The sequence below is a fragment of the Dunckerocampus dactyliophorus genome, chromosome 1, assembly GCF_027744805.1.
Source record: "Dunckerocampus dactyliophorus isolate RoL2022-P2 chromosome 1, RoL_Ddac_1.1, whole genome shotgun sequence".
Taxonomy (NCBI): domain Eukaryota; kingdom Metazoa; phylum Chordata; class Actinopteri; order Syngnathiformes; family Syngnathidae; genus Dunckerocampus; species Dunckerocampus dactyliophorus.
Window position 1 is genome coordinate 7,326,616 of NC_072819.1, and position 25,274 is coordinate 7,351,889.

General features: G+C 44.6%; 1 protein-coding gene across 5 annotated transcripts in view; it reads right to left on the reverse strand.

Annotated features, from left to right (window-relative positions):
- Positions 1–2,408: 2,408 nt before the first annotated feature.
- The window catches only part of zeb2b (zinc finger E-box binding homeobox 2b), a 66,237-nt gene continuing 43,371 nt past the window's right edge, over positions 2,409–25,274 (reverse strand). The window contains exons 3-10 of one of the 5 annotated variants that reach the window (XM_054798702.1): positions 23,892–24,146; positions 17,601–17,669; positions 15,839–16,027; positions 15,053–15,267; positions 11,987–12,095; positions 9,888–11,890; positions 5,780–5,960; positions 2,409–4,958 (exon numbers count right to left, since the gene is read on the reverse strand). In XM_054798702.1, coding sequence (XP_054654677.1) covers positions 4,387–4,958; positions 5,780–5,960; positions 9,888–11,890; positions 11,987–12,095; positions 15,053–15,267; positions 15,839–16,027; positions 17,601–17,669; positions 23,892–24,146 — 3,593 coding nt within the window. In that variant the 3' untranslated portion in view covers positions 2,409–4,386. The remainder of the gene's footprint in view (positions 4,959–5,779; positions 5,961–9,887; positions 11,891–11,986; positions 12,096–15,052; positions 15,268–15,838; positions 16,028–17,600; positions 17,670–23,891; positions 24,147–25,274) is intronic. The other 4 variants (XM_054798738.1, XM_054798710.1, XM_054798720.1 and 1 more) reach the window with 4 other exon arrangements.

Genomic DNA, 25,274 nt, shown 5'->3' on the forward strand with positions numbered 1-25,274 from the left:
TGAACGCCAGGTCCTCCTCACGTCTTTGGACTCGCCTGCCCTTCATACACCCCGAACACGGCCCGGGTGCCATATGGGGGTGTGTACATTATTTAATGAGGATGTCAAAAGTGTGCTGCTCACCCACTCTTACTTTATCAGTGGCTAGATGAGCAGAAACGGATGCCGAGACATTTTTGGAAGTTCCATTATGGAACATCACGTTTACATTTGGACAATTCAACATGTCCAAAAAGGAGTAGGGAGATGCAACATTTCTCCTTAACATTTTAGCATTTACATTTACACTTACCAGTCGAAAGTTTGGACACACTTCCTCATGCTATTGAATGGGAAAGTGCATCCAAACTTTTCCCTGGTGGTGTACATTTACATTTCCTGATAGCTTATATCATATTAACGTTATTATCAATTACAGACTTAAAAAGAAATGTTAGCCACAGCATAGTGGATGAATACATGCTGAGTAAGGTCATGAAATTGTTGATTATTTTAAAATACGTTTGTGTAGATTCCCCAAATAACACGTGTGACTGTGCATCATAACGCGTGTGACTACGTGACCCCCGAGGGGGCGATGATGGACTGATGCAGATTAGGACAACACAGGAGAGTGTTGTCAATGCAAAGGAGTCAATGGAGGTGCTGAGTGTGTGTGCAGGCAGCGCTGTGGCCTCGGGCTAAACGTACACTTAGCTTTGGTCTCCATGAGTCCCTGAAGTGACTCATTGCAGCTCAGCTGTCCAAAACACGCTGCCAATCTGGGCCAGGCATATGGCCGCGCGCTGCCCGATGACGGCGGCACGCACGTGTTAAATGCTCTCCAAGCACGCCGGTGTGGCTGAAAAATGCATCTTTTCGCGAGCGTTTGACTGAATTCAACGTTTTTAACGCGTGTGAACGTGTTAAAACTCAAAACGGGATCACTTCTCGGTGTCTTGCGGCAATATGTCACTCAAAACCTGATTCAGTAATAAATGAAATGCACCCAAAAATCAATCCTGTTCACGTTCATTGAGCCGGGTTGCAATTAGAATCGGGCCTCCGCAAACAGGGCCGGACGGTATTGATCAGTAAGTCTTTCAGCCAGTATTGCGGAATGACAGAACCACATCACAGCGATGGTTCTGAATCAGTTCGATTATGAATTTATGTCTTTGACGCTGAAAGCCAGCACTCCTCACACCTATAGTCTCTTCAATTAAGCCAGAGATTTTGCGTACAAGCTTGAAATATGCAAAAATCCAGCCCCTCGGGGCCCACTCCCGCCCCCCCTTTCTCCTAACATTATCAAATTCAACAGCTAATCATTCGGGACCCCGCCCACCTTTCATCTGCGAGATGGTCGGCAAAATGATCGTGTGGCAGGGCGATCGATGGGAAAATGCAAAGCTCGCTCTGATGTTTGGCATCGCTCAACCTTAGGTGCTTTCATGTTGGCGCTCGAGGAGGAGGTAAAGAGATGTCGAGGAACAAAGATCCTATATTTGCAAAGATGCAACGACAATTTCCTCCTGGTAGTGTAGCAAATCTTTGTACATTTGGCATCAGAAGCGCTTCATAAATAGATAAATAAAATGTATTATTATTATAATGTCCAATAAAATATAAGACCTAAATGTGTTTCTTTTTTGCATCTTAATAGCAACATTTTAATTTAAGGAATGCATTACTCAACATGGTTTTGAGCCCAAAGAGGATTTAATTAAGATTGTTTTTTCTACACAAATGTGGGCATTAGTAAATTATATATAATGACAAGGGCTGTCAAATGAGTACAAGTTTTGATCAGATTAATCACAGTTTTCAAAGTAATTAATCATGATCAGCCACCATTTTCAAGCATGTCTGAAATATGCCAATTTTTACTGTATTTTATTGTAAAAAAAAAAGAAAGATACATGAAAATACACAGTTATATTTATTTGTTTGTGTTAAAAGCTCAAAATGAACTGAATGTAAAATCAAGGTAAAAGATACCACACGTCGGAACACTAGTCTTTTTAACACCGGCAGAACTCTTTCACCGAGTTATTATGGGCAATCGGGGTTGCGTTCACAGATCCAACGTCATTTAAGAGGCGTTCACCTTTTGAGTGTACTTTCTGGGATTTATGAGCACACTTAAATGCTGATAAGACTATCGGCAAATTGTTATTATTTGTCTTTCTGTTTATTTAGACCACACGAGTAGTGCATAATAATAATGATGATGTTTTGATAGTCGGAGTTCGGAGTGTCCTTGAAAGCACCTCGAGAACGAGGAAGGTTGTTCCCAGGGCGAGTGGATTATAGACGTGTCTGGGAGTTGGAGGTACAAGTATGGTGTTGCCGTCGCACTGCTGTTGATGAGTTGAGGTCAGAATAAAGTTATAAAAGAGCTCTTTAATTGCAGCACAACATTTGAATCACACTGAACCGATCAAAAAGGGGTAGCGTTCAAAGACACTGCGTAATTTAACTTAAATTCACGTTTTGAGTCAATTTTATCGGATTTTCGAGCACACTTAAATGCTGTTAAGTATATCCAGCTATTGTTCTTTTTTGTTTTTCTGTTTATTCAGACCACACATACACGCCTGATGAAGATGTTGTGATGTTCGGAGATCGGAGTGTCCCTGAATGCAGCTCATCAACCAGGAAGTGTCGTTCCCATGACGAACGGACTCGAGACGTGTTTGTGAGTGGGAGCTGTTGATGTATTCAGGTAAGAATTAAGTCATACATGAGTAAAGCTATAGAAGAATAAAGTTATAAAGTATTGTCAGACTGGTGTGTGACTGCGAGGGGATTCTCCACAGCGCCTCGTCTAAAGTCATAACAGAGAGGCACCTTGCAATGATGCGCATGCGTGAATGATGCTGAAAAAAATGTTACGTAATTATGTAATTAATGAAATAAAGGAGTTCCCCCCCTTTTTTTAAAAAAAAGACGATGCTGCAAGGGTTTGGTATTTTGTAATTTGGCTACTTTTATTCGAGCAGGGTCATTTTCAAGAGAAATTACAAATCAAGAATTCAATAATACTTTTACAAAGACATTTCAGGAAAGATTCTTCTTCAGTCATGATATCATACATAGTATTTAACAGTCCCTCTTCATTTTTTAGCTTAAAAAAAAGAAACAAAGATGAAGAAAGTGGAATTTTTTTTCAGTCGAAAATACAGTGTTTTCACAATTGTATAAAAGTTCCCAAATTTGAAATTTTCCATTATGTGGAAAATAGAGGAAATAAAATAAAATTAAATTAAACTTCGCATTTCACAATGTTTCAAAACACAATAAATGCTCTCTTTACGTAAAATTTGCCCTATGATCGACACATGTTCCTTTTTACTAAAATATATCTATATATTGAAGACCTATAGTACTGTACACAACAGTATGAAATAAATAAAATTAGGAAATATAAAATGGGCCACATAAATAATCTTTTTTCCAACCTACAAATAAGATGAATGCAATTTGTTGTATTCCAAAAAAGAAAAGAAGAGGTTTGGTGTAACACTGACAAATAAACATTGCACAACATAATGTAAACTAAGTAACTGCTGCCTAGGGTCTTAATACTGACACGGGTGCTGCAGAGAACAACGGTAAACCATCCCATAATACTGAAGCTGGTGAAAAAAAAAAAAAAGTAACCTTCCTTGACACAATACGAGGGTGGCACTTGCAGAGAACACACAGGTTAAAAGGTTTGCATATAAGGCTTCTTTTTTTAAAAAAACACCTCACAAAGGCTTCATCCTTCATTAACCCACCCCCCCTCCCCCCTCCCATAAAGCATCCAAAGTCCAGAACCCAAATTTTCCCTTAAGGAGGTGCCACAAGCTCATCCTCCTCCTCTGACCCACATCCTTCACAGTCTCAATGATTGGAGGCCTGACACAGTGTGGCTGCGGGTGGCGGAACAAAAGGTGGGTGACGACAAACACCGACAACTTGAAGGGGGCGCGGGCGCCACTGCTCTTGTTCCAACACCATATAAATATATACATAGGCAATACTTTTTCTTTTTTTTTCCTTCATGATTATAGAAGCGGAGTGCAATTTGTACAAGTCACTGTTTGTGCTATAAATACTATGGAACACGGTCAGGGGGAGGTTAGCACCACACTCATGTTTAGGCCATAGGACTGTACATTTTTCCAAATGTATTTATTCTTTGTTCGGTTTGCATAATGCAGCTTCTGTCACAAACCTCTCCCCCTTTCCCCCACCAACACCGCCGCCTCATCGATTTAGCGGTCAAAGCTTCCCGGAAGCTTCAGGCACGTGCACGTATGCGGTTTAAAACGTCACGTCTTAAACCGAGCAGGTAAGAATACTGAACCGGAAGAAACGTCAAACGTTTCACATGGGAAGCCGTTGTCCGGGCGCCGACTACATGGCGTCCTCCATTGTGTCCTCGTGATCCGATTTGGTTTCCATTTTGCCATCCAGCGAGCTATCGTCCATCGAGTGCTCTCCGTTATCCTCTTCGTCCCTTAACGTGTCCGGGTCCGTGTCCATGCTCTTGCTCTCCTCCTCCTCCTCCTCAAACTCGTCCTCCCTGCGTCCCATCTTGGCATACGCTTCATCCACTTCCTTCCGTCCCTCTATGATCCCTCCGTTCACACCGTCGTGCCGCAAGATGGCTTCGCGCTCCGCCAGCTCGGGGTAACCCTGAGGTGTGATGCCCTGCAAGTATGCCCGGCTCATCAGTAGCTCTGTGGGCTCCAGGTGGCCCTTCTCGCGGGCCTCCCTCTCAGCTGCCTCACGCTCCTCCGCCTCGCGCTTGCAGTACGAGTAGCGGTGGTTCATATGCTGAGAGTACGAGCCTGAGTGCGAGAACCTCTTGCCGCACTTATCGCACTGGTAGGGCTTCTCGCCCGAGTGCAGGCGCGAGTGCTCGATGAGATGGTGCTTGTGTTTGAAGGCCTTCTTGCAGATCTGGCACTGGTGCGGCCGTTTGCCTGTGGACACACAAAACAAAGAGCGGGGAACGTGAGTGGCCAGTCATGGCTGCGACGCCACAGCAAATCACACAAGGCAGAGAAATGATGCGATGGATTGGATGGCGTGGAGCAAAATGACATCACGGGGCATCATATCCAACATTATTCAAATTGTGAGGAGAAAGTGCACTCGCATTCGCAAGCCGACATTATGGAAGGTCCCTCCTGCAGTCCAAACAAAGGAACCCGTTGGTTGTCGCACAAAAGAGTAAACAAATATGAGCTCAGCAGGAGTGGGGGCAGGCTTATCTCCAAATATGATTCAAGTTCATGTTGACGCAGTTTTTTTTCTTAAAGTTTGGCAATATATTCAGCACGCGAGGAGAAACAGGCTTTTTATCTCCAGTTCGACCACTTCCCTTCTGAACACAGCATGAAAGTGTCCTGAGCGAGTCGCTGCCCGACACCCCCCCTCACCCCCCCGCTCGCTCGGCGAGAGATATCGTCTCAAATGAACCTCGTGAAAGAGGATCTTTGTATCGTCACGGTAATAAGAAAGAGTCATTATCATCAGAGTTATTGGCGCTCTGAAGCCGTTGATGCGATCTATCGCCAATAACGGCGCCGTTAGAGCCGCCTGTGCTCATTGGGTGTGTCTTTTCGAGATAACGACACAACTTTGTCCACCCTGTTGATGAAGAAGCAAGTTACAAGAGGTACAACAGAGGAAGGAGGAAGAGGAGGGGACAAGTTCAAAGATTCACTGAGGATTTTCAATACAAACATTGACAAAAGGAAATATAATGGGGTTGGAAATAAGGGTCTAGAACAGTATATACCTGTGTGTTCATATTTGTGTCTGAGAAGGGAACTGCTCTTCTGGAATGTTTTGTCGCACAAGTCACACGCGTACATACCACTTTCAGTCTTCTTAATCTTCTTCCGCGACAGACAGGAGTCGGGGTCTGTCATGTCGTCCAGCCCTGACATGTAATCAGCTGTGGCGTCGAGCAGGTCGCCCTTAGCAACGAGAAACAACAGAGAAGACAAAGGGGACACAAAAACAACAATGAGTTTGGTACGTGTTCGGTACAAAGTGAATGTGGCCAGCATACAAATACAATCTGCAGCCAAACGCCTTAGACCAGGATTCAATTTGAATACCGTGGAACCTCGGTTAAGGCCTAAACGTAGTCCGACGAGATGCATCCGAAGCGCACATTTTACTACTCTGCTGCACGCACTGGTGATTGCAGTGTGTTGCAGGAAGTTGAGCTGTCGTCCAGTAACTGGTGGGTTCCGGGTTCCCTTGTTGTGTCCTTGGGCAAGACACTCATCAAGAGATAAATTTTGCATGTAACAAAATAAAGATCTTTGTTTCTTTGTGTTCTCAGAGGGACCGACCCATAGTGCAAAAGTAGTGGGGCTAGCCGCTGAAGGAAGTTGTTGAATTTGTGATGTCATTCGGAAGTACAGACACACTTTTCAGCATCAATACTTCTCCCTTCCCTGCCTCTTTTGCCATTTAATGGCCGTACTTTATTCCACTGCTCGTCGTTAGTGTAGGACCCAGTGACAGGAAAAGTCAACAACAGGAAGGATGGTGGGAAATGTAGTGTTATACAGAAATTTGAAAAGGAAATTTTGACTATTAAAGCTATAAAAGCTCTTATTACCCCGGACATTCCGCGCAGAGTCCTCTCCGCCCAGGTTAACGTGTCTTTCGGTTAACGTAGAAAATCTCATTAATCTCATTTTAATAATACACTGTGGTGTTCTTAAAGGGATAGTTCGGATTTTGTTACATTAATTTGTATGACATCCACATCAGCTGTGTAGTGCATCAACAGTGACTTAGCCCCCGCTTGGTCCCGTTAGCACAGTTCTGGTCGGATATCGGTGATGAGGAATGCAGTTCCGGGTAGTTGCAGGGGCCACTTAAGTAAAGAGTTTGGGTTCTCAAAACAATATGCGTTCAGAGTAATACATTTGCATCACAAAAATGCCTCCTCAAAAAAATCAGACCTCACAATCGCTCGGCGTTACTTTCTCTCTTCCGTCGTATCACACAACAATGGACGGGCGATAGCGTGCAGTGATACGACGGAAGACAGAAAAGTCCCCACTTTGTCCAGTGAGCACAGTTCTAGTTCTGATTTTTTCGAGGAGGCATTTTTGTGATGCAAATGTATTACTCTTGTGAACGCATATTGTTTTGAGAAGCCAAACTCTTTACTTAAGTGGTCCCAGCAACTAATGGAACTAGAACTGTGCTCACGGGACAAAGTGGGGCGGTAAGTCACTGTGGATGCATTACACTACAGAAGAGAATATCATACAACTTCATGTAAACAAATCCGAACTATCCCTTTAATGTATTTGATCACAAAACATCCTTGTTAGCAGCCTGTTAGCTTGCTAATACATGGAAACCAGAATCGTAAGTCAGTTCGGTCACTCGTCTATGATGTAATCAGACTCTGTAGTTCTTCGCTGACTAACACAGTTACGCCACAAGTCTGCTTTTCTTATTGGTCACAGCTGCAAAATAACCCGCAATGGAGCCAATGAAAGCTGCAAGTGTCAGCATTTTGATAAAGAGGGTGAGAAACACTGTCAAATTCAATAAGTGATTCATGGCAAAACACAAAGGTGGTGCTCGCTGCCTTTGTCAACAATCACGTCTTTGATCGAGTTAAAAGTGATGTTAAATGCTTATTTATCCCTTTCATTCCTAATTTATATGCATTTAGAAATGTTTTCTGCATGTAAAACTGTAATTGTAAACATTAATTTCACATTTATTGGCTGTCTGGAACGAATTATTTGGACTTGAAAAATGGATTTGGTTAGAGAATGTTTAGGTCTGATTGGGACCTTCTGCAACAGATTAATGGCTCTAAACAAGGTTCCTTTGTTCTAGTGTTTTGTATTCTTGAAATACACTACCAGTCAAAAGTTTTAGAGCACTCCCAATTTCTCTGGAGGAAAAACCTACATTTTTAAGTGTTAAGCTAGTCTGTCTCTCTTCCATTGTTAATTCCCTTTTTTTTTTTTTTTTTTACCATTTTTGTAGCAACAAATTACTTTCTCCCGTAAAATGCTGATCAAATGATGTTCATGAGGGTATAGTACCACAGTGTGTTCCGAACACTGTTTTTATGCAGACAAAGGAGGTAGTAAGTACTCCAGAACTTGGAACACCTGTAGGAATTAATTGCGCCAACTGCCAAGGCTTGATCCACCTCCACTTCTGCAGAACAGCTTTAAATTGTTGACCCATTTTGTGGACCCTGAAACAGGCCTTTTGGTATGATTCGGAAACACACATTATTTTTCAGTTTTGGATAACGTTACCTTTTTCTTAACCTCTGGCACTTCGCCACTTACCTTTGCACCATTTCAAGTTATTTATTGAACTTGAACGGCTTGAATTTCAATAAATAACTGGAAAAGTTGGGGTGATCTAAAACTTTTGACGGTAGTGTATATCACACATTTGTATTACTTTTCCAATTTTTTTCTGAATTAGAAGAAACCTACATAATGGATATCCAAGCCCGTTGTTTTCACTTCTAAAACTTTGCATTCATTCATTGAACTTTGGAGTGTCAGTGTCATTCTATTTGAATGAAATCTTTACCTTGTTTTTCTTTGAAAGTGCAAAAAGGAGACACCACTGAATTTGATCATACGTATCATAGGACATCAAAGTGATACTTACATTTTGTTCGGAATAAACGGGATAATATTCTGGTGAATAAGAATCCAAACACGATTATCTCCTTACATAAAAAACCCCCCAAACATTTATGCTGTCGTTTATGTGGCCTGACACTGACACACAAGTTACGCTGTGTGGCGTATTGTTACCCGTCTCTGTTGAGTCAGTAGTGCCGTCCCTTTAAAAGTCTCTTTTACGATGAAGACAAGTGTGGCGTGTGAATTGATGGAGAACAATGTTGCAGTGTGAGAGGAACATTCTGCCACACTGATCACAATCAGAGTGTGTGACGTGTTTCTTTAATGAACGTGACAATGCCAGGACGTTTTTAGACGGGACCACCGCTATCACTATGCAATCAATTTCAATTAAACGCCTGTAGCTGTATTTTTAAAATCTAATTTAATAACTTAGAATAGGAACATTATTAATACTTTTTTTTTCATCAAAATGGTTCACTCTATGTTAAACAGCCCTCAGCATTCAGTGGTAATGAACATCGGGCTGGTGCATTATTAAACTGCACTTGGAAGATTATCTCGCTGTAAAACGCCACTGAGGAGTGCTGGGACAGCATGGGGTTGTTACAGGGGAGCTCTAGGGTAGGGCTTTGTCATTTTTACATAGGCAAACATTCTGGGACTTCTGCAGTTTGATACCTGGTTTATCACATAGATTACTGTAATTGAATAAATATGATGACTTTAAATTACAGCCAGAGATAGAAGACAAGCAAGAAAGGGTTAATTGAACTACATAAAGGGACTGTATACAACTCCAAATTACATTTTTTTTAAACCAAAAAATATACAAACACCACCACCGGTGGTGTTAAAAGAACAGATTGTACAAAAAATGTCTATATTTTACACAGTTACGAATTAAACTGCTTAAAAATCGCCATACATTTTTGTTCAGCTCGAATGAAATAATTCACAAAGCTAAAATGAGACAAACTGCTATCATTAGCTGACCGCAAACATAGCTAGTGCTCGTATGAAATGTATAAAATGTATGAAAAGTCGGACCAATCACTTCTACGTGAACATCACGCGGCGCTAGAGGGTTTGGAGGGGGAGGAGTGAGCTGCCGTTTGCCTCGACATAGGAGCATACTCTGTTTATATGCATCACCTATTTAGTGCAGATGTGGCTAATTAGCAGATAAAATAGTCCACATGGTACTGCCTGTGGCTGTCACAGAATCACAGGTTGCATATTTACCTGGAAACCTGGTTTCCGCTGGTATTTTCTCCGCTGCTGCATCTCGGCAAAGGTAGCAGCACCAGCTGCGTACGTGTAGGCCATGTGTGGTAGGAAACCCATCTGATCCATGCCAGGATAGGGCCTGAGTCCCGGAATGCTGGCCTGCATTGGTGGCATGAACGTCGCTGGTGGAAAAGCGCTCTGAGGAGGAAGTGACGTGTACAACGGTTTAGCGGCAAAGGGGTTGATGCCAAAGAGGGGGCTAGTGCTTTTCTCCATGTTGCCATTGTTGGTAGAGGCGGAAAACTCCTTCTTGAGATAGGCGAGGTTAAGAGGCTCTTCGAAGTGCTCGCGTGGCGAGGGGACGCTGCTAGGCTCGATTGTAACGCTGTTTACTTTGGGTCGGCTCTTCACGGTCAGTGCGTGCTTAGGTTCCTTGATCAGTCGCGGAAGAGAAAGGTCGAGCGGCTCGGCCTGCAGGTCCTCAGACGCCAGGCTGTTTGGGGTGTACGAACTACTGTGCGAATGTTTGGAGGATGTGGATGACAGATTTAGTGGTGATGGGGTGTTGCTGCGGGAATGGTCCAACTTGTCACCCGCGGCTTTGGCGCTGCCGAACTGGTGGTGTTTTAAATGTCTGAAGGAGTTGTCACAGTTGTTATGGAGCTCAGCTACGGCTGGGGACGTGATGCAGTCGCCTGGTTTGATTAGAGACACAGGCGATCGGGATGCCAGTTGGTCTTTGCGGGGACTGTGGTGGTTACTTGTTCCGACAACCATTTCCGTGCCATTCTTGTGCTCCAGTGGTGGAGTTCTGTCGCTGCCGTATTGGAACATCTTACGCTGATCAAACCATTCTTTCACAAATTCCTGAGGAAGGCCAACTGCGATCGAGATCTTGAGCAGCTCCTCTGAGTTGGGCTCCATATTCATGGCGAAATACGCCTTCAGCACAGACATGTGGTCCCTGTAGGGGTGAAGGGGTCCTGTCAGTCCCTTCTCAGTCAACATGGAGGAAGCCAGAAGGGTGTTCTTTTCCATGAATATTCCTGGTTTGTTGGGCATCAGGTTTTCAGTGGGCTGGAGCACAGCTTTGATCTCCTCATTCATTTTGCACAAATAGCGCTCGTGTTGATGGAGCGGGATTGGCCCCGGGAAGGTTTCTTTGCAATACTGACATGCATATGGTGTGAACATGTTGTTCTCTGTAGCCTTGTCCTCCACGACACCATCCAGCATGTGGTTGGATTTTTCCCGCTTGATATTGCTAATCTGTCTCTTTGAGTCTGTGGTCAAGCTCTGGAGACAAGCTTTGGCTTCGTTGACCTTCTCTAGCGTGTAGTCGATGATGCTTTTGGTGGCGCCATTGTGACTGACGAGTGGAAGACTGACCTGAGGCCCACCTGGCGACGTCAGGCCCTGTTTTTGCTCCTCCACTTGCGAGCCAAGTTCCTTCATGTAGGCTGTGAGCCTAGACAGCTCCTCTGGCTTGCAGTCCATTTTCTGCCTACACACAGTGTTGTCCACAATCTGTAGGACCTTCTGCACCTCACTCAGGTTGTTTACCAGTGAACCTGGGTAGCCAAGGAGCTGTGACTCTAGCCCAGGCATTCCTAAGTGCTGCAGTGGGCTTTGGGCTGTCGAGTTGTGGTGACCCCCAAGGGGACTGTCCCCCCTGACTACACCGTTCATGAAAGGCCCGGGAGCACCAAATCCATGTGAGGCCATCATCAGCTTGTAGTCGTTGAAGTCCACTGGCTCCGTCTTAATACTCAAGTGGTTGTTGTGGTCAGAGAGGCCTAGCGGTTTGCCGTTTTCCAGCTTTTGTCGCAGCTGAGTGATGGCAGTGTTGGTGGGGGAGGAGGATGCGGAGGTGGGGGAGGAGCCTGTCTTCATGTTGCCACGCATCCTGCCATTGACAGCGATCAGGCCGATGCACTTCTTGCTGCTGATATGCGAACTGTAGGATCCAGAGTGCGAGAAACGCTTTTTGCAGTTGGGGCATTCATAGGGTTTTTCACCTTGAATGGAAAACAGAGACAAGGAGACGTTAGGTAAAAATAAAGGTGACATGTTTGCATGAACCAGCATTCACGTGTGTGCCACTGGCCACTCACCACTGTGGATGCGGAGGTGCTCCTTAAGGTGATGCTTGTACTTGAAGGCCTTACCGCACTCAGTGCATTTGAACTTGCGGTTGCCAGCCGCTTGGTTCAGCAGTTGGTGCTGCGGAAGGAAGAGAGAGACATTCTCTGTTAAAAGGTTGTGCACACCACTCGTTCAGTACAAACTGCTCTACTGAGGGGCTATACTCATGGAAACTTTTTCAAATCAAAACGGCAAAATATTTTATCATTTCAGCCTTTCATCCACACGGAAACAGCGTTGTGGGTGACCTGAAACGGTATTTTTTTAAACGGCTTCCAGAGTGGGAGAACCTGAAAACGCCGGCTTGTCGTTTCCCTATAGATGGCCGAACTGCTATTTTACACAAACAGTGACTTCACAGATCAGTCACAACCTCCTCGCCGTCACGTGACCCGAAGTGAGCTTTGACGACAACCCAACATAATATCTGAATATTTCGAAGGACATGACTCTGATATATTCTTCTGATATTTTGTCTTATTGTCCAAAATGAATCGTAGAGGTAATTCCGCGTTTTTTCTTCTTCTATAGTTTGGTGTGACTGTCTGCGTGCCCGTTTACAGTGCCAAACATAGATGTTCCTTGTGTATTACATCGTTTTCACCCAGTGATCCGTTCCCATCTGGCATGGTGTGAGTGCAACTTTTTTTTAACCTGCCAAAAAAAAATCCCAAGAGCGTTCCTTTGTGGACAGTGCTTTAGAATTCTTTAGAATTTACTATACCAGAATATGTCATTTTTTTTAGCGCATTTTCATTCATGAGAGGACTGACCGGATCAAATGTTTCATTCATTTCACTGTAATAAGTCTCGTCTCAGCCTGACTACCTGTGTTTTTATTTTGTTTTTCATTTTTGAAATGCTCAAATGTCTTGTGGGACAGCCAGCATATGAGCATCTAATTAGCAATTCTAACAATTCTCAGCACCCAGCAACGAGGCTGTGTAAACCTGCTCATCACTCGTGAAAACATTCGCTCTGAGTGGGAGGTGAGTACAATTTTTTTCCCGAGCTCAGTCAAGGGAAAATCCACCCGACACCCCCCTTGACCGGCGCGGCTCTGACAAATGCTGGGGTGTGTGCATTCCTGGGGAGACAGATGGTGGCGCACAGCACACTACGAGGAATTGTTCAAACAGCCCCAACCTTCAGAGATCAAGCGGGGAGAGTCGGGGCCCCCACCAAGCGCCGGAGAGGGACCCCGCCACTCGTATGTTGCTGAGTTGCATAAACAAACAGCAACAGCTGCTTCTGTGCCTCCGCCCCCACCTCCTCCTCCCCTCTTCTCCCCTTGAGGACCTCTGCCCGCTAAAGTTTAGCCTCACTGCTAATAAGACACTCTAGGCCCTTAATTGTGAATGGCAGCAGCAAAATGCTTCATCTCACCTTCATGCACTGACGGCATGAATGCTGCCGCCTTATGGGCGGGACCCGGCAGGATGTTTGCATATGTATAAGCTCTAATTAGTCATATTCCAGCTAATTGCTTAAAAGGAGGAGGAGCATTAAGGCTTGTAAACATATGAGAGCACATGTTTACCAATGGGTACATTATTCTTTATGCTAATGGCCGTCGTCCTGCCTTTGCATGCGTGCTGATAACGGAGAACAGACCAGCAAAGAAGCTGACTGTGGCCGCACTACAGCTGATTTACAAGTTAACATAAGTAGTGGAGCAGAAGGAGCCGCGATGCTTGAACAGGACTCGCCGGCCATTAAGTGAGGGAGCGGAGGTAGCATCGTAATATGGGGATTGTGACGGCGGCACACTCGTCTGGCCCATCTGCTCACGTTTACACCCAGCTGGTAGATCAGGTGAGAGTGCTAGTCGATGACATCAAATTCAGCCTGAGGCTGTCATGCAGTCTCAGGAGACAATAGAACACACTGCTTGACAGGGATGTATTATTATTTTTACGATATGATTTCGTCCTCCCTTTACCTTCAGCAAGTTATGTTTTCAGTGATTGTGATCAGTTTTATTGCAGTTATTTTGATCAGTCAACCAAGATTTTGAGTGAATCTGTCCAGGATGCTACTCATAAGTGTGAGTGAAAATGAAATTGAAAAAAAAAGATCCAATTGAAGTAATTTTTTTCTGAGCCTGAATAAATAGTATATTTTATATGAATAAATAAATAAATAAATGTAAATAGGAATATTTATAAAATATATATAAAATATATATTTTAAAATTACGGGCAAATTATGTCCACTATTATCTGATTTAAAACTAATTTGCTGTGTTTATGCAGGTTGAGAAGAGTTCCATGTCAAACTAAGTCTCACCTGGAATTGATAAATGGGAAATCCTTTTTAACAGGCTCTGAAAATCACCTGTTCTCATCATTTGTTCTCATCAGATCAAGCTGTAATTATAATTATGAAAAGTTTATATTGGATTCAAAAATTCATGCTGCTTCATCTGCTTTTAGCTATTTACTGGATAAAAAAAAGCCGTACATCCGGTGATTTCAGAATTATTAATTGTTGTAAGTTACAATCATGCCTCAAATGTGCCAAAACGGCACATCTTCAAATTAAATGTCCATGACCAATGAAAGTGTGTCATCCTCACGGGACGACTCACGTCTGTCAAGAGACTAACACTTACGTATTTCAGCTCTATGGGATGGAAATGCTGTGTGCGTGTGTGTGTGTGTGTGTGTGTGTGTGTGTGTGTGTAATACGGAGCAACCCGACAGCAGACTGAACCAGAAAAACATTAAAGGCCAGGAGTGAAGTTAAGCGTCTGAAAAAAAATGTCCAAATTGGAAATTAACACAATCAGTGGATCGTGAAGACGAGGCTGCAAAATTATATCAAGGAGGGCCATCAAAAAACCATTTAAGGCCTCAATTAAAGTTATTACTATTAAAGGAGCTGCATCTTCAAAATGCTATGAAAAATTAATAATGATTGCCAATCAGAAAAAAAGATATCTCTTCTCAGAGGACCAGGACATTAGAGATGAGACGTGTGTGTGTGTGAGTTGGGTGGGGGGGGGTGGAGAAGAAGAGGAGGAAATAGATCACCTGATCCCTCGCAGGCTTGTGCGTGGCCATATGTCGTTCGAGCTGAGTGCGGTATGCGAACGTGTAGTTGCACAACGGGCAGGCGAAGTTCTCCTCGTTCTTCTCATGGCGGTACTTGATGTGCTCCTTCAGCGATGTCAAGCGCTTGTAGCCCCGGTCGCAATAGGGGCAGGTCAACAGTTGGGCGAAGGCATCTGGCGTTCCAGGTGGCAGGTCTGTATGGGTGATGGTGGGGAGGAGGGCCAAGGGAGGGTGGGGGGGCGGGTTGAAAGGGAAGGGAAAGCGGGCCAAAAGGTCAGCAAATCAATGGCAGCTAATGGGCGGGCTGCCCAGATTGGTATGGGAGATATCTGTGCAATCTGCTGCACATGAGACAGACACACACGCACACACACACATGCTGTATACACACACAACAGGATGGTAACTTCCTCACTGCCGTCACTTTTTCAAAGCTTTGCCAGTGATATGTTTGCCATGTCTTCAGCATGACCCACCCCCCCAACCCCTCTGTGTCTCCGCCTGCTGGGACCTTCAGAGGTGCACTATCTGGTTTCTGCCCAGCTGTTGCTTAAGACGGTAGGTAAATACTGTGGCATCCGGCGAATCTGTGAGACCAACAGCTGCCCGCTCACGTCAGGCGAGAGCGCTCCAGACTCTCATGCTGCTGTTATTTTTTTTTCTACACACATGGGCTGGGAGGCAAGCTGCCCAGGCGCCATCTTGGCAAGTTTTTTTTTTTTTTTTTTTTTTTTTTACATTAAAACAAATATAGACGACACACACCGTTCTCCTCCGGCCCTGCCGCCTCCGGTGTCCCAAGGCGCGACAGCTCTTCCGGGGCTTCTGGGTAGATGATGGCGGTATCCCCTCGCTGGAGATACTCGGCAATGCTCACCACATGGCTGTCGCTGTCATCCAGCTTCCGCTTGGCGAAGAAGTCCTCAAACTCTGAAGTGCAATCCACGCTCTTGACTGAAGGGGAGAGGGGGAGAGGAAATGGAGACAGCAAGGAATAAATTTGATTCATTTTTTTCCCCCAGAGAGATGTCCTACACACAGATATTAGGGAGTATCTCACTAGAAACACAAGCAGGGTGGCGACACAACAACATTGGAGTGCAGCTATGGAGGGAATATGTCTAAATTATGGGCTCTGCGTGTCATGCCGCGCCTCTAAAATAAGAATTGTAACCGAATCCAACCACAAATCACACAGAAGCAATGGGCAGAAAAATTTGACCTGCCTAATTCAGTCATGACTGAGAAAATGCACGTGCACGCTACTGGATTAATCGGTGGCGGAGCACTGATGTGCACATTTAGGGTCGGTGGATGGATTTTGACTTTCCAAACCAAACCACAAACCAGATTAGAAAATAGAGAGCAAACTGTGAGACACCATACAGTGGTGCCGAGATTGCCCCCTCCGCTAACAAACTAAGACAGAGTTGGTGACCTTCATTAGTCCTCGTCCGAGTGACGTCTCATTGAGGATGGATTGCCGCTAACGAGCCGCTCGGATGGCGAGTCAAGGTGAGCTTTAAGAGCCGTTTGTGACGACTTCACCGACCAATTTGTGAAAGGTCGAGGTCGCAAATATTTGGTTTAGTAGACACAGCTTTGCCTTGATTAAATAAGTCAGATGATAAGTCAGATACAGTCAAACCTCTGTTTTCGTACGCCTCCGGTTTTGTATCATTTGGTTTTTGTAAACAAAATTGGGGGTTAGAGTTAGGTTTAGGGTTAGAAGTTCCCCTAGGGTTAGGGTTAGGGTTGGGCATTCCCCCCAAACTAGGGGTAGGAAGATTGTAAGGGTTAGGATTAGGGCAGTCTGACAGATGATCGCGCTTTTAACTGACGTTTTTGAGACCTACGCTACCCTGTGAATATTCAAGAAATGGAAAGTAGGTACTATGGGTGCATTTGCACAATCCAATGTGAGCTGTATCCAAAATGATGCTTTCACAACATGTTTATTATTTTGGTTGTACAGTCAAACGCCCGTTTTTTGTGTGATTCGTTTTCGTCTTAATTTTTTGCTAAAATTGAACCTCGGTTTTCGCACAATGTCTCGGTTGTGCCCAAACAAAGCATCCAACGCGTTGCTCAGTTACCGTCTATGCATTTTTTATTGCCCACGGGGCCAAAGAAAGCGAGTGCCTGCAATTTGATAAAGAAGGTAAGAAACACCATAAGTCCGCATTAAGAGTTCTGAATTGCATCCATGCGGCTTGTATGCGTGTAAAATTGTGTATAGAAATGTATTTAACATTTATGTAAAATTTATGTTCTATAAAAGGTATTTTTTGTTCATATTTTTCAGTGTCTGGAATGAATTAATTGGATCTGCATTATTAAAAATTGCCTCAATTTTTGTCAAACCCAAGAGGAGCGGCAACAGTGATCATCATTTTCCCCCAAATTCCCAAAAGTATACAAACATTTGCTCTCCTACATAGCTCGTAGCTGATGTCGTTTATTCGAGAGACATCACTGGTGGGCAGGGTTTGTGACTGTCAGTCTCCATCAAGCACCCAGTACTCACCTGTACCGTTTCCAATTGCCTGCAAAGCGGTGTCGGGCCCCAGAGTATCGAAATCATCCTTAATTTCATCTGCACAAAAGAGGTTGGGGGGGGGTGGACAACGTGTGCGGCGTGAGTACAGACCAACAAAGTCGGAAAACCGCTGCGCTGCGCAGCGTGCCGCATGCTTCATGAATACTCTCATGCAGACAAGACAGTGACTTATTTAGCTTTAACATGACAAGCGGAGATTAAACACAATATCCACCTGAGCAATCAAAGAGCTTCAGTCGACATGCAGCCTGAACTCATTACTCCCCGGCTGTGGCGCCACCACACTCCCCCAACGTGCAACATTATGCCTCCTTTATCACATGTGGACATTTTCATCCACACTGAGAGTGCACACCCGCACGCACTAAAAATAGCAAATTAAGGGTTGCATTGCATTTTGGTGTTAAAAACCTTGTCCAGTCATATTGTTTTTGTCTCAGAGCAATGTTCAAAGAGACACAGATTTTTTTTACAACCAATCAGGATAATGGCGCCGCAGACAAGCCGGTGTGGTGCTGGCACAGGTGAGGTGGTTGTAAACTGCGAGACAAGCTCATAAACAAAGTGTCTCCTGTGGTCGAAAGGACAACGTTGGTTTCTGGTCGCAATTAAATCGCCACGGTTCCGAGAACGTGGAGATCACGTTGTCTGCCCGCGAGGTGCAACGAGGCGGGACCGTTTGATGTCACTCACGTGTCACGGGAAAAGGTGGTGCGTGCCGTGTTAACCGCAATGTTTTCCTGCACAAAAGCCGCACAAAAGCCAGAAGCAAAATGACTTCTTTATTTTTAGCTGACAATGGAGATGATGGCTGTGCAGGCTGTGATTCAGGCTGGGCGATCAACACCCCCCTCCCCCTCGCTGGCTTCTAGAGGGCTCTTTTTTTTTTTTTGCCAAGCGGCATCAGAACCGCAGCTTGAGAATAAAATGTCTTTTTAGTAGCATAAATCATAAGCAACAGATTGAAATGTACCCACACAGCTCCGATTTCAGCACACTTGCTTGTCCTCACAGGCCATGTTTGCTTTGGCTAATCAAATTTGGCTGCATGCTTTTGCCCTGACGCAAGGGGATGACCACTGGGATTTACTGGTCCTCCACTCTGCCCTGTTTACCTTGGAAAACGTGTGTTATCTGCGGTATGACCGGAGCCTCCAGCAGGCGGCGCGTCCGGGACAAAGTGGCATTGCGGTGAGCGAGGACTGAGTCTGGTTCTGTTAGGAAGTGAGTGTTTATGTCTTGACATGGCAGCCAACACGTTCACATGGCATAAAAGTGGCCATAAGAGGTGCGTGTGGGCCACAAATATGTGCCGCTGCGGACCGCGGGGTAGCCAGAGGTGTGTTGTGTCAGCATTAAATCACAAAAGGTCCACGCCTCCTCCTGTGCAGCAGACTGTGCAGAAGACTTCAGCCCACCGTCATCCCGCCTATTTTCATAGTGGCGCTGACGCTGTTTGTTTTGAAAACATTCCTATTTTAACGGACGGTCACACTTCTGTCTTTGAGATATTTATTTTGAATGCACGTTACGCTACGTGCATCATTTCATGCTAGAGCGTCACACAGTCAAGGGACGGCCTGATGAGATGAAACAAAAAAACACATTTATTAAACAATACTGGAAACTTCTACAAGTATTACGTGTCTGGTGACACTCTGGTAGCAACACGGTACAATTGAGCGTCATTATTATCGCTGTGTTCTTTTGTCAGTCTCCAAATAATTACAAAATAAAACGCTTTGTGTTGATGTCATGGCTAAACTTAAGCTCCTTCGGTGGTAAGCACCTTTTTCTTACAAAGAAGGCATATCACGCCACCGTTATCAATGGTGCTATTAGGGTATTTTCACGTCTACTCGCCGCTCCTCACCTTGCCCTCCCAACTACAACGGGGAGACTATCAGCTGATGCTAAACAAGCCCAAACACAATTTCAGCCAGTCAGCGTCCACGTCAGGGTGTGACATCATAATCTGTTATAGAAAGTCAGACTCTATCCAACACGTACGCGAACCCAGTGATTCTCAACTGGTGGGTCTTCGCTTGCTACCCGGCCACGAGGTGCATACCAAGGGAGCCGCTAAACTATTGCAAACAGTCTCTTTAAATATAAGATATTTGAGAGTTTTGAGTTGAAAGAAATTCCGCAATTTAATTGAGGCGTGATGGTGCGTCCCGCAGCCAAAGTGTTTGAAAACTATGCTAACTGGATCAATGTTTCCCATAAGAAATAGTGCAAATCCAATCCATTCGTTCTAGACACCTAACACTATTAACACAGTTTTTTAATAGTACTACAATTTACATGCAGAACAATTTGAATCACATATAAATGACGTGTGAAAGCGATAAATGAACGTTTAACGTCACTATTTCTTTGATTGAAGACGGGAGGCACACTTGCAACTTTCTTTTTGGTGCCATTGTGGATTATTTTGCAGCTGTGATCAGGAAGAAAAGCATACTTGTGGCGTAACTGTGTGTGTGTTCGTAAAGAACTACAGAATCAACTGCTGATGACGTCATGGACGAGTGACAAAGCTGGGGGGCAATGACTTCCGGTTACCGTTTCCGTGTTAGGGTTCGGGATTACCTCACCACGGAGGCGTCCGGGAGGCAGTCAAACTAGATTCCCGAGCCACCTCAACTAAGGAAGTTCTTTTGCTAACCAAAAGAGTTACGCCACAACCCTAACCCTAACAGCAGGCTGCTAAACACAGTTGGACTCAGGCACTGTATGAATAACCTGCTAACTAGGAAGTGTATGAAAATTTGTCCGTGGATTTTCGACATAAACCAGAAAATACGCTAACCGAGGCGTATGCTAGCCAAGGTTCCACTGAACTGCATTGTTAAAAAGCTGTGCTGCTAACTGGGGAGCGCGCAGGTGATTTATGTATAAATGTCTGTCAGCGGTGATGATGTCATGCTTTCCAGAAGGCCACGTCCAGCCGCATTGTGGGATGGAAGAATGTCAAGGACAATGCCAAACGTAAGGCTCTGATTGTCTCCTGGAATTACTGGCGCTTCCTGTCTTCCTGTCACATTTACAAAAACTTCAAAACAAAACAAAACACCAGCAGTGATTTTTGTCTGACTTTTAAGAAACAAGGAGGTCACTTTGTAGGCCCAGTCGAAACTCCTGATAGGGCTGCTAGCTGCTAGCTTATCTCAGGACTCAGTTATGTTGAGGTATCTGCGCAGACACTCAGGCACCGCCAAAGTAAGAGCAGGCTGGGAAACACAACAGCCGCAAGATTGGGAAAGAGACTCTAATGAACTTGACTTGCTCTCCCAAATATGTCAGACACTTTATCACAGCAGAAGCAGATTATGTGGGAATTGCAACATGGCTGATTTACAGACATTATGGCACCGCGGGTCTTGATCAAATAAACAATTACCGTATGCAACGACAGCTTGTTTATCCTTTATCTTGATTTATTTATCCAACTGTCCTGTTTCCTTCATCCCTGAAGGATATGAAGTGTTATCGAGGCGTTTTCCCCCTCCCCTAATAAATGGAACACCTCCCCACCCCCAGTATAAAATGTAAGCCTGCTGATAGTTCCCGGGTTCTTGGGCCTGGTGCACGGCTAGTTCATTAGCAGAAATGAATAGCAAAGCCCAGCTCATTTAAAAGGGGGGGGCTGTCTTACATGACTACTCGCAGCACTCTGTTCCTGTCATTCCCTTCCAAGAATCATTGACTCTTATTATACATGTAAATGGCTATCATAAAAATAAAAATTTAATTTAAGATTGTTAATGACTTTTTGCAGCAGTCTGGCTTCCTTTAATGGTTCTACCCCTGCCCCCTAATTAAAAGTATTTATCTTTCAAGCATCCGTGACTGGCACCCCGGCAATCAGCGCCGCTCAACAAAAGAGCAAGTCAAGTTCGGGAGGGGGAGTCGCGACATGATATGCGCCGATAAAACAGGTTTAAGGTTTAAACGTTGTTGAGTGAGGTTCTGAACGGCGCAAACGGTGCATTTCATTGTCAGTCTAGCATAGATCCGGCGGTCCAAACTTTTTTCACAGAGGGCCGCCCATACGGGGGCCCATACTTGTATGTATATTTTGTAAATTTGGCAAGAAGGCAAAAAAAAAAAATAACATTAACCACAAACCTTTGTGTCATTATTAGGTATTAGTATCAACATTTCAGCTTTGTTTTTTTACTCTTTTTTTCGAATGTTTTTTTTTAAAGTAGAGTTGCTCGATACTGCCTTTCTTACCGATATCTGAGATACCTATATTGTCCAGCATTGATAACAACCGAATAGCCAAATAAGCAGCAGCTCTTCTGTCAGGTCACATCTTGTGTAATGAATTAACTGGGGGTCTCAAATTAAAAGATTAATTGCGATTAATTATGATCATTTAAAAAAAAATCTCTCACTTTGCTGTTACTATATGCAAGTTGCCTTTTTATAAAATCTGTTTTTAGGCCTTGGGATTCTTGTGCTTCAGTTGTTCGGTGTGGAAAACAATGGTCAGCCACGTCGTGACGTGGACACTGATTGGCTGTCTTTGTGTTTGGGCTTATTAAGCATCAGCTGATCCCCGTAGTAGTTGGGAGGGCAAGGTGAGGAGCAGCAAGTAGCGGAGAGGAGACGTGACAATGGAGGAGCATGTGGGAGTTGTTGGTCCAATGAATGGGAAATTGACAAGCCAAAAACACTCCAAGCACCATTGATCAAGGATATATAGATATAAAGATATAAGATATGGCTTCTTTGTAAGAAGGAATTTGCTTGTTTGTTGTTTGCTTGTCTACCACATCAACGCAAAGCGTTTTATTTTATGATGACTTGGAGACTTCCAAAAGAACACAGCAATAATCCCCCCTGTTGATCGAAACGAAAGGTTGCAGGCAGCACTCGGGACTATCTGTCAGAAATACAGCGGAATGTAAATGGCTAGGACTCCATCTGTTCAATCTGTTAAAAACAATACATGACTTTATAAAGCCACTTTTTTGTTATATGTCAATATTTTGATCTGCCACAATAATGTCATGAACTGAAATGAAAATACCTCAAAATGAGGGCTTTTGTCAGCAATGTTAGGTCAGATTTTACTCTTTTGACAGAACTAGAATGAACACATTATGCTTCTTTGACTGGGATGCCACTGGATGCATTTCACAAACTGTTTGTGCAAAATGAGACAAATACTGCAGTACGCAATAAGTTATGGAAAAAGTGCTGTATTTATTTTTAGCATTTTGTCTCAACAAAAAAAAATTGACCAATAGTCAGCTAAAATAACCTGTTCTACTTTCAACAAGTTTCAGCAATTTGGAAAGCTGCACATTTCTACGTGGCACAAACATCCGTATAAGAAGAAAGTATAGTGCAAAGTATGAAACTCTGGACTAATACAATCAGTAAAATCATAAACTGGGCATATTCAAGACGTCTCCGGTCGCTTACTGGTTTGCTATGAGTGATTCTTCCTGTGATGTGATGTTAGAAGCATAAAGGAAGAAGCCTTACTCGCCCCCCGCGGCACGTTTCAATCACCGCATTTACAATCCGAAATTATGGACATACTGAGCTAGCAAACATGCGTGCCGATATAATCACTGGCAGAAAAAACGATACAGATGTGAACTGAGAACCCATTTTCGTGGCCGATACGATCGGACATCCCCAATTGTGTTTGATACGTCACACCAGACGCTAGCTTGGATGTCATCAGGCATCTAATTATCTGATGCAATATTCGGTGTCTTTGGGTTCTGTGTAAAAAGCACAGGCAAATAATTGCGGGATCTACTGTGTGAAAGATAAATACTGCTGGAGCAGAACCACCAAAATGACGATTTATCAAGCCTGCCAGCAAGGGGAGGGCCATCGCGGCCTCATTGACAGACCTGGCTCGAGCGTTGTTTGTTCTCCGCTTGGCTGTGTTTGTTTAAGTTTACTCGGGCACCAGATGGGAGGGGTTTACAGTATAAGATGAGCACGAGCGGCAGCATGTGCACATAAAGAATGTGCCAGTCAGATAAGGGGAGCTGCGTGATTGACAGCTCACCTGAACACTGCACATCTGGCAGATCAAAGTGAGCCAAAGTCTACTTGAGCCTCGGATGTTTGAAACAAACCTTAAACTGCTGTCGGGTGTCACATTTTCATGAACAAAAATAAGCAAAGGCTGTTAAAGATCCCAGTGTGGCTGTGCCTTGTCTAGCTCCCCCCTCCCCAGAGGTATCAACCAATGAGATTGTATCAGCGACTGACACTCACCGGTACCATCCACCGAGGCGCTCATCATGTCACTGTCGGGCCAGATGTGCTCCACACCGCTGTCCCGCATCTCGTCGTCCTCCTCCTCCTTGGCAGGCAGCCTGTGGTTCTCTGTGCGCGGCGAGGAGTCGACATTGACGAGGCTGGCTGGGCTGCCGGTGCCGTTGATCAGCGGGTCTTCCTCTGACACCTGCAGCTTATCATCCTCCTCAGTCTCTGAACCGGTTTCCACCATATTCTCGTAGTTGAGAGCTGTAAAATAGACAAGGGCCGTCTTTATTGCCGCTGCCCAAACTCCATTTTCTCAAAGAATTTCTCACATTTTTGGAAGCTAAGGCGTGCGGTTACACCCCTATTACAGCACTGGAATATGCAACAGAACCACAGCGACGGGCAAGGCAGCTGCCAGCGTGATGCGGGCCAAAATAGCCACTAATTTCCAGGCCTGCTCGCATGCCTCACATGCCGGCGAGCTGCACCTTTCACGACGGCTCTGCTCCTACGTGTCGCTGCCACGTTTGAGATGCTCCACATAGCACACGCGCCACTACGAAGTGGCTTCACCTATGATCGCCCTGATTACTCATCATATGCAGCCAACCGTGAACATAAATATAAATGTTTCCTACCATGTGAAAACACAGAGACACCGCATGCCTCAAGGCCCTGTGCCGCGGACACACACACATGCTTGCTTCTCTAAAAATAGTTGTCCTGTAAATTAGGGCTGTGAACTAAATCAAAAGCCTCTTTCACACAGAGATCTCGCTAAATTGGTGCATCAGCGCTGCAGCGGTAGATAAAAGCCGGGATAAAGCTGGCTTTTAAGGGCGGCAGGAGAGCTGGTTCCAATTAAAGTTATGGTAAAGGTAGACGAAAGGTAGGTCTTGGGCGAGCTCGGGCATCGCGTCACATGTGGAGGAATGTTGGGTGTCATGTTGAAGCACTATGTTGAGTTGGATCTATCAATAAATCTATAATAGGCCCCCTCTTCCCACGGTAAAGTCCATACACAACACTTGTGTGCGCGTTCTACATATGAAAGGATAAACCTCCTGCAACCCCCTCCCGGCACGTATGACTGGCTGGTCCGCACTTGCCTACAGCAAACAACTGCACAACAGGTGCAAATTAAAATGAAAACGGGGCTTTGAGGCGGGGTAGGCGGGGGAGATGGGGTCGAGGCGTCTGGGAGCGCGGTGACCTGCTTCGAATACCAATCGACAAAACCCTTTCAAGAGGTGTGACCACAAGGGTTTAGGCAAGTTCAGACTCAGTAATGCTGCTCGTGATGACAAAAAGGGCAATGGAGACCTGCGTGAGTGAGGGGGAGGGCTGGTCAGGGCTCTCCTGGGTGGTCCAAATCTACCTTGGTTTACTGAT